The sequence below is a fragment of the Limulus polyphemus genome, unplaced genomic scaffold (assembly GCF_000517525.1).
Source record: "Limulus polyphemus unplaced genomic scaffold, Limulus_polyphemus-2.1.2 Scaffold1545, whole genome shotgun sequence".
NCBI classification, from domain to species: Eukaryota; Metazoa; Arthropoda; class Merostomata; order Xiphosura; family Limulidae; genus Limulus; species Limulus polyphemus.
Window position 1 is genome coordinate 1,801 of NW_013667155.1, and position 10,220 is coordinate 12,020.

The 10,220-nt window shown below is 37.4% G+C and overlaps 1 protein-coding gene across 7 annotated transcripts in view; it reads left to right on the forward strand.

Moving 5' to 3' along the window:
- The first annotated feature begins 300 nt into the window (after positions 1-300).
- The window catches only part of LOC106464028 (aldehyde dehydrogenase family 3 member B1-like), a 53,005-nt gene continuing 43,085 nt past the window's right edge, over positions 301-10,220 (forward strand). Inside the window, exons 1-2 of one of the 7 annotated variants that reach the window (XM_022391685.1) lie at positions 318-407; positions 6,270-6,324. Coding sequence is in view for 2 of the 7 variants with exons in the window: in XM_022391682.1 (XP_022247390.1) it covers positions 581-594 (14 nt within the window). In the remaining 5 variants the exon portion in view is untranslated. Of the gene's footprint in view, positions 408-457; positions 595-6,269; positions 6,325-9,020; positions 9,250-10,220 lie in introns of those variants that run through there. The other 6 variants (XM_022391684.1, XM_013924138.2, XM_022391682.1 and 3 more) reach the window with 6 other exon arrangements.

Genomic DNA, 10,220 nt, shown 5'->3' on the forward strand with positions numbered 1-10,220 from the left:
TTCGTAATATCACCAGAGCAAAGTACAGGCCTAGTATAAACCATTTGCGCGTCAGAGATATCGATTGGAATAGTTCTAAACCTACCCCATTTCCGAACCATAACAAATAAATACAAGATTAGATGAGATGAGAGAAGGTGTATTGATTTCATCCATTTATTCCGAAATTAATCTTTCGAACAGTTCTTTAATAATACGAATTTATGTGAAATACACAAAGAAATAATTAATAAACACGTTTCTGTAAAAATAACTTGAGTTTGGTCACCAGATGGGGATTTTAGCTTGTCAAACTGGTCACTTGTTAAACACTGAAAGGGTAATTTACTCAGTTCATAGATGTGACGTTGAAAAATAGTTAAATAGGCAACGAGAAAAATTCTTAGAAAAACAACGGAAGGATTAAAGTAAAGTGTGGTATTTTTTAATGTATACTGTATTTAATGTTTACTGTATTAGTAATAATATTAGCATATGTATTGCCTTTTAAGACAGAATTTAAGCTTAATGTGGTTTGAGGCAATTGTAATATAGAAGATAAAGAAAGTTGGTGAAACAGGAAATTAGGACATCTAACAGGATGTATGAGAAAAGGTTGGCTGAAATTGAAAATGTAAAAATTAACACTAATAACAGTAAGGATTTCTTAAAATACATTAAGTGTAAACAAAATGTTAGGATGGGGGTAGGACCCTTGAGTGATGATAACGGAAGGCTAGTATCTGATAATTATAAGGTGGCTGGGTTATTAAATTTTACTTTTTCTTAGATTTTTACTAATGAAGATTTAAGCAGTATTCCCATCTTGAACAGTTGATAGATGGAAACAAGATAGAATTAGATAACTGCATTAATTTTGAGCTGGTTAAGAAAAAATTGGGAAGTTTAGAAAATTAAAAGGCTCCTGGGCCAGATAATATTTCCCTAAGAGTTTTGAAGGAGGTTGAAGATTGGATATATGAGCCACTTGCTACTATTTTCTTGTCAGTCCTGGAATAGTGGGCAGGTACCAGAGGATTGGAAGTTAGGTAATGTAACTCCTCTTTAAGTCCCAGTAATTATAGACCCATTAGTCTTACATCAGTTGTGGGAAAAGTTTGGGGAAGTCTGTTAAAAGATGCTTTGCAAAGTCATTTAACAAAGTTTAGAATTTTATTGGATAGTCAGCATGATTTCACTATGGAAAAATCTTGCCTTACAAATATTTTAAGATTCTTTGAAAAAGTTACTGCTTGTGTAGATGAAGGTAAGGATGTAGATTTGGTGTATCTGGATTTTCAGAAAGCATTTGACAAGATTTTTTAATGGTTCACCACTTTTAACTTGTGTTTACAAATCCTCGGCACAATAAGGTATTTTAAGTGAAAAAGCCAATAAGAGAAAAGAGGACCAGGACTTGAACCCAGGAGATCTGACTAACAAGGGCAGTGGTCCACCACTGAGCGGTGCAAGCCTCTGAGCCATCCTTGTCAACGTTTGCTTTTAAAATTTGTTACTATAAGTGTAATCTACCATATTATGATAAATTCAAAGACCAAATTGTATGAAGTCTATCTACAGATTTACATTTATTTGTAAATTCCACAAGGAAACAGAGAGAATACTATACAGTATTAAACTTTAAGTGAAAAAGCCTGTCAGAATTTAAAATATATGTTCATCTTTTTGCCAATTATCAAAATAAAAAGGCTTTTACTTATACTTCTTAATAGTATGGATATATACTGTGTTGTTTTGGGGCTTAGGATTCTTTTATAGTAAGTGTCTGTGACTTGTTAGCGATAAATTAAACGATGAATAAACAGCACGCACATCACATGTTTTCAAACAATATATATATATTCGGAACAAGTTAAACAGAGTCTTCACACTATAAAGATTACAGGCATATCATAAACACCATATATATAGTTTTCTTCTTCTTGTCAAAAGTCCTCTTAGGCCTATTCAATTTCTATAAATTTAAGTTGATAACCAGAACTATCTTCTCTATTACTTTTGCACTAGTATTCTGTGTGTGATTCACTTATAGTTGTGGTGCGAATTACCATAATTGTTTGGTTTTCTTTTTTCTGAAGATCCTCTGTTCCTTTTGTCAAAGTGCACACAGGCTGTTCAATTACTTTAGAACCACGCTTTGATGGAATAAATTATTTTTCTTATCTTCTTTTCTACTGTTAGTCTTACTCTAACATATTAAACTTTAGGCCAGTGTCAGTCGTTAGGCTTATCACTTCTATGGTAGTTAACTTCCTGCCAAACTTTTCATTTTGTAACTTTACTTTCTTCTGCTGTTATCTGTCTGCTGCTTCCTGCTCATCTCTCACTATTTATATCGTTATCACCTAATCATCTGTCCGCATTCTATATTCTCGATGTTAGTGTATAGCCTCAACATCAATGATTTATTAACAAAACCTCCTACAATCATCATTATTCTTTACTTTCCCTTTATTTGTCCCCTTTTTCAGAATGTTGTTTTTCTCCTTTCCCTGATATCCAAGTCCATGCTGAACATTTTACTTGTCTCAGCTTCATTCTGCTGCCCATATACTTCATTCTCTTCAACTGGTTGTGCATATGCATGGGCCTACAATCAAGCTGAAGCCATTTTCTTGGATTCCCAAGCTCTTGAGTCTCTTCTTCTTGGTTTATGATCCATTTTCCTTTGTTTGTCTTTCTCAAGCTCAGTTTTCTTGCCTTCATCTTCCCTTCACTACCCTTTTATGTTAACTGTCCACCATCCATCTTCTTTTGGAGCAATCCATTGATTTCTTGAGTGGTTTTTGACATAAACTCTCTCCCTGACTTTTTTGCATTGACACATTCTTCCTTGGCTTTGTCCATTCTTACTTGGTTACTCTGCTGCTGGGATTTGTTGGAGAGGAATGCCCTTCTTGCCCAGGTATGTATACCTCAGCTTTATCTCAAGGACCTTTGTCTGGCTCTTTTCATCCACCAATGGGTTTTTGGTGAGATACCTGAATCTCTGTAGTCATGGGCTGAGGCCATGCACCAGCACTTTTCCTTAACTACCCTTGTGTCCTGTCTTTTCCAAGCTGCTTCTCTTCCAGTTGCTGTCTCCCATCCTCTTGACCTTTTTCTGTTCCTTGTTCTTTTATTCCTTTCTTCTCTCATCCATTCTTACAGTATCTTTAGGTTTCAGTACCGACAGTCACGTCAGTGACTTTCTTCTGGGCATGCCAAACAGTGAGTACCTGTTTGGCATGAATTGTGGACCTATGGATTCCTTTTGTGGCTGACCATTGGGGGCTACAGAATCTATATGTTAGCTTTACCTTTAATTTTTCCTCTCCTCCAGGAGATTTGTTCTCTAATCAGCATCTCTCCAAGGCAATGTCAGACTTTATGATCAAGGATGCTATTGAAAGGCTTCTCATCTTTTTGAATCAGTTTCTTGTTTCGCAGTACACTGGGGATTGGCTTCTCATCATCATCATTCTTCCTGTCTCTGATGGCTTCTTGCCCTTCCTCAGTTTACCATGATGAGTTTTCTCACCCTCTGGGGTTTTGAATGACCATGGTTAATGTCTCTGATGCTTACCTTCACATTCCCAGCATCCAGAGTTTATTTTCAGTATGTTCAATATGGTTGAGCTTATCAGTTCTAAGCTCTTCTTTTTGGCTTGGTATCAGCTCCATTTTTTTGTTGCATAGGGCTTGCCTTTGCTCATCACATTCATGCTTGGGATTGAGATTCCACCAATATATGGATGACTGTCTTCTTTTAGCTCCATTCCAGCAGGACTGCTCTCAGAATACTCTTCTCCTTCTTTGGGAGGCAACTCATCTAGGTCAGCTTGTCAAGCTGGATAAGTCTTATCTCACACCCACCCAGTATCTTGTTCATTTGGGTGTGTTCTTCACTCCCCATCTCAGCAGGGTACAGCCTTCTCCACTGCATTTGTGGACTATGAAAGTGTGTTTTCCACACCTCTATCCTCTCTTTCTCTTCTTGCATAAGTGGTTCTCTATTTATTTGGAACTTGGGTATCCTTGGAACACCATATCCCCTTGGGTCATGCTCACATGCGTCTTTTACTGTGCACTCTGTATGATCAGTGGAACCTATCTTGGCATCCATTTTTCCAGAGTGGTCCTTCAATCTTTGTATTTTTAAATGGCTTTGCTCTTGTTTGGGCACTTTTCACATTGATCTTTTTGCTACTTACGACAATGCCTAGCTTTCTCTATTCAGTTCTTCTGTTTCACATACATCGGTACTGGCAGTGGATGTGTTCAGTCAGAAATGGGTCAATCTCTTCCTTGAGCTTACTCTGTTATTTGTCTCTTTCCTTGAGTTCTCCCTTCATTCAGGACACTTCTCATCATTGACTGGTCCAGTTATGATTTCCTCTTCTGAGCCTTCTGACTTCCTTCCCTCTTTTTCACCCTCCCTTCAACTTCATACTTCTCTCTTCATCCCAGCCATGTCATCACTGGCTTCATGCATTGGATTTGTCTAGTTCCTTGCTGGATGGCTGGGACTCTCTTCATGTGTAGCCTTCCTGTCCCAGCCCAAGGTATTCTCGCAGTGCTCATTTTCCTAAACAAGGCCCACTACAGAGTGTACCCATTCATGGACTAGCATGAGCAAAGCAGGCATGGGATTCCTGCCAATTCTTCATGGTTAGTTTAAAACCTAGTGCTGGCCTGTTTTTAGAAATAGGGTTTTTGTGGTCACTTGTTGCACTGTCTTATGGTGAAACACTTCTCTTCACAAAAAGCTTTCATTCCCCTTTTTCTTCTCATGGATTATGAGAGTCCTTGCCACTCAACCATTTCCTAGTCACTAAGGGGTGTACCATGGAGGATGCCCCCTGAATGTGACCAGTTCTACTCAGTAGAGAGTAGGGCAGTGGTGTTTTGTCCATGTGGTACAATTCATCCCTATGGTTGCCTTTCTCCTATCCTACAGCTACCCAGAAGTTGAGTTCTTGGGTGGTCTGGTGTTGGATTGGAACAGGACTAGCCAACATAATTCTTCACTTAGTTGCAGGATGTATGTTGTTTTCTTATTCTGCTTCACTGTGATGTTCGTATTTCCTGTATCACCTGGTTTTAGACTGGAGTTGGCCCACCATGTACATTCTGATGTGCCCTAGCCACACTACATGAATAGCACTTCCAATATCCTGATCCAGATTTTGGATTGTGTTTCTATCTTCTATCCATCCTTGGGATACTTCCTTTCCAGGCAGAGAGTGTACCCTGATACAGATGAGGTGTGGTCTCCAAGTTTTTCAAGGCATAGTGTGGTGCACTCCATGGGTTTTCTTTGGGTGTTTCCCAAAGGGGCTCTTTAGGTATAATTTTGCAACAGTCCATCCACCACTTGAATGTGGGATTCTAGTTAGGTGTGAGATGAGGTTATTCATTGCACTGTATTTAACATTTTACAACACTGAAAATGTATTTCTAATAGATATTCACCTCTTCTCTCACTTTTCACCCTTTCTCCCCACTTCTGGTGCATTTTACTTTCTTGCCTAATCTTAAAGTGATGATTGAACAATCAGTGTAGGGGGAGCCAACTGCACTACGAGGTGGTGTCACACTCTTATTGGTGTAGGGTTGTTATATGCTCATTTGCCTGTGAGATTAAGGTGGAAGCTTTAAGGCTAGTGGCAAGTAAAAAAGTTTGCATATGGCAAACAGCACTGAATCTGGAAGAGCTAGATGTATCTATCAGAAATACATTTTCAGTGTTGGAAAATGTTACCGTTCAAAGATGTTGCAGAATGGATTATTACAATATTACAATAAACATGCAATAAGTAAACAAGTTATGGATGCAAGAACATTGTCTGAAAGATAAGAATCAAGTATCTGAAAACCACTATTTTGAAACACACCTTCTTTCACACTTTAGCTTCATCCCGACAAAAGTTTCCCTTCTTTGATTTCATGGTATGAATTACACCTCACTTGCTCCAGTCTTTATACCCCACTATATTGCCCATAGCAATTTTAATCTTGTGACTCTCACCATCTACATCAGTGTACCCTCTATACAAGATCTGTATATAAGCTCCCTGTTATTACTTCTTATTCATTTTTTCTCAACAGCAGAAATTATGATGATGGTTTTATGTGATTAATGCTGGTTTCTCTTCACCATTATTGCTATGTTTCCAACATATGCTTTTGGTTTCTTTTAGAACTGTTATAATGGATTGAGTTTATTGTTCATTTTCTTTACTACAGAAAAAAGTGAGTGACTTAATTTCTTTTGTCTTCCTTTTCAGGGACACTTGTCATATACTATTGGATCCCACTCTGTGGCAGGTGTTGTCTGGTCAGGTATGTTTATTTCCAAATCTGCACTAAGTACCAATTGACCAATCAATAATTTTCCTGGTAGCAACAAGCTCTATTGAGTTGGGGTGTTCCATAAGACCACTTTGTGCACACTCCAGGTGGTACACAAATACACTACTGAATTGCTACTCATGGATTATCATATGTAAAGCTAAAGGGGATTTTGCCCATCCCTGCTGAACCTCAATTAAATAAATCAGGGTTAGTTTGCTTTTCAAAATAGAGAACATGGTTTACCTACTGCACTATCTCTGGAGCATCGTTCCTCAGAACTCCCCAACACAAGTATCCCCCATCCTATTTCTCCTAGTTGAGCATGGGAGTCCTTACCACTCCCGATTTCCAGTCACTAAAGAGGACAAAGCCGGGTCCCTTCTACCAATAATCTTGGAAAGTTTTCCCAGATGTATGGTGGGAGCAGGTACAGCTTTCTCATAATTCTGGTTCAGAGATGACTCTTTGCTATCCAGTTGTGTTGTGCATGGCCCCTCTAAATGGTCATTCTCTTTATTTTGATGATCACGGAAGATAGTCTTAGACTCTTTGGAATTCTGCATGCAGAGCATCACTTCCTGTCCCATTGGTTGAACCTCGTTGTTCCAAATCCTCGGCATAATTCCAGGGGCAGGATGGGTTGCCTTGCCTCTCAGGTTAGGGAGTTAGGACTTAGGTTTATAATCCCAGGCTGGATGCTCTCTGTTGTTTTTCGGCTTGAGTGAGGCATGAATGGTCCCATAATTCCGAGTTCAGTTTGTTACATTATGTGCTTCTTCAGGTTGTGGGGAAGGTTTGTCCACTTGGGTGTTGCTTGCCTTCTCTTCATAATTACGGTGGCTCACAGGCAACATTCTGTATTTTTCAGATTGGGTGCCTCAGCCCATGATTTTGAGTTTGGTTAGTTGCATTTTGTGCTTCTTCAGATTGGGGTGAGGGTTTGTCCACTTCAGTGTTGCTTGCCTTCTCTTTGTAATTTTGGTGGCTTGACATGCAACATTCTGTAACTTTCAGGTTGGATTCCATTAATATCATATCACTATAATGTAATGATATAACACTGCAGTCCACATGCCCCAGCCACTACACCTTGGATTTCGCTTTGGGTCCACAACCCTAGAATTCAAATGATGAGACATGGGACCTTATCTACATGATTGAGACCTGGACAACTCTTGTGAGCACGTACAATATTTCTAGACCATATGCATCTGGTATTGCAGGAAGAACCAATTTTGGAATAGATGTCCCTTCTTGTATGTTTCTTTTATCAATGTTACAGTTTTGACACTGTGACTGGTTGGCCTTTATCACCCACGTTTTTGATTTCACATTATCTGGGTGAAGAGCATATCTGTTCGAGAAGTTGTGTGGATCCTACTGGTATGCTATACTATATCTCATTTTGCAAATCTGTTTTTGTACACTGATGCCTTCTGTGTGTATTTTGTCCTCACTGGCCCTTCCACCTTGTCAATGTTGGATTCTAGTTAAAGTGTGTTTCATGGGTAAGTGTGTTTCAGAAGTTTAACTTTTTCTATACCAAAAATGTATTTCTGATAATACTTACCTCCTCTAACACTATCATGCCTTTCCTCCCCATGATGGCCAGTGTTCAGATCTGATGATTTTGCCAATCTCGAAAAAAAGTGAATAAGAAGTAATAACAGGAGCTTATATACATATCTGGTATAAAGGGTACATTGATGTAGGTGGAGATAGTCAGATGTTTCAAATTGCTATGGGCAATGTGGTTGAATATAAAGACTGGAGTAAGTGAGGTATAATTCATACCAATGCTTAGATGGGCAGAGAAGAGAAACTTTTATTGGGATAAAGCTAAAGTGTGAGGAGAGGTAAGTATTATCAGAAATATATTTTTGGTATAGGAAAATGAAAACTTCTGGAAATATTATTCTGAGTAATATTTCAAATATGGACAGCAAAGGAAATACAAATACACGGTACATTCCCAAAATCCCTGACCAGGTATACCACAGTTTAAGCAGGAACTCCTTCCCTTGAACTCTTGGCACCTTCAGAAGATCAACTCTGGCTGCATTTGCAGCTCAGTGATAGCAGATGGGTCTGAGAGGCCCTGTTTTCTCATATGGAATCATGGGGACTGTCATGATGCCTTTTGACATTGCTTTTGTGGATCTGGTCATTAATACTAATTTGGAATCTGCTGTATGTCTTGGAGGTGAGACTGTAGTTGGATTTGCTACAGCAGCTGAATTCTTTCTCTGCTGTAGTGCATGGCTGATTTGAACCACATCACCACAGAAACTGTTTCTGTGAGAGATAAAATGTTCATCAGACCCATGTGATGCTGCATGGGCTCACTCAGCAACCCTGTAGTGAATTTATTGTTGAGTGTTTCATTGTAATTTCCAGGAAACATTCTTGGGAATGCCTTCTTATACAATCTTAGATCAATCATGTAAGCAGCCATGTTCCCATTGTGCTTTTACTTTGAGCTCTGAACCATATGGAAATGTTATGAAAAGGGGAGTAAAATTTCAAACGTAGATAGCAAGGGAAATAGAAATACATGTTTAAAAATGAACAAAATCTTTATTGATACAAAAAGTTATTGAATTTTTTTCACTTGACTGGATGATTTCTAGTTCAATATGAGGACTACTTACTGTGAAGTGGAGGATTTCACATGTCTATGTAAAATGCATGGATTTAACAGATTTAAAGCAAGAGGTGGGGGTAAGAGAGGGAGAATAATGTAGATAATCTACTTTTATGTAAAACAGGTCCTGCATTTCTGAGATCACCTATGCTAATGATAATTCCAAGTATATTCAAGAGAGAGAGAGAACCCTCAACTCCTAACTTGTACAAATATCTTTATCACCTCTTGAAAAGAGCTTAACAGGGAGCAGATTCAGGGCCAAACAGGTACAAGTTTCTATGGAATTGACTTTGCAGAATATAACCTTCACCTAAGATAGAGGATTAGTGTGTTTACAACTTTTGTACATCTGGTTTACCAGGAAGATACTAACTAAATGCAGAACACTTCCAGGGAAATTTTGAAAATATTTTGAATATATCTGAATTAAAGATATATTTTGCACTTCTTATTAAAAGGTAAAATTTGAAGTTAAGTAAACCATTAATGAATAAAGAAAGTAATTTAAAGAGTATCTGATATTGTTTGGTGTTCAGTGAATCTTGAAATACATGCTTTCAGTTAAAATACACACCACAAAGAAATGTAATTGACAGTTATAGTTGATTGAAATGTAAAGTACAAGATGCTAACAAGAAACAGAATAAATATTTTCATTAGAATATTGGCTATGATTTTTCCATACAACCTACTCTTTGTGGGCATCAAGTTGCAAAATAATAAGTTGCTTATTAAATTTTACAAGTGTGGGTAAAATGTAGGTCTAACTAGGTATCCCACATTTGTTACATTTCATTTCATACTTTCAAAATAATGTTTTTTCTTATCTGATTTATTCATACAATATAATAATGAATCAAGCAACATACATTATACAAACACAACACATTGGTTACATCTCTTGTCTGTCATGTGGTTCACATAAAACTTGATATATAAAGATACAAAAATATTAAAACTCAATAAGTCCATCTTTGTGTCTGATAACTGTCTTCTTCAATGTTACTGACAATGTTGGGTTAATCTTATCTAAAATGTTTTGAGTATAATATTGTCGCATATGTTCGATAACATCAAATCAAAATGTTTAACCAAAATTTTTTGGTTCATATTTAAATCAAAATAGAATTAATATTTTGCATTTATTTTTCAGTCATCATAGCTTAAGTTTTTTAAATCAGAAAATTTATTATTTTGTAAAATATATAATTTCAAGTGTAATATGGTACCTGTATAT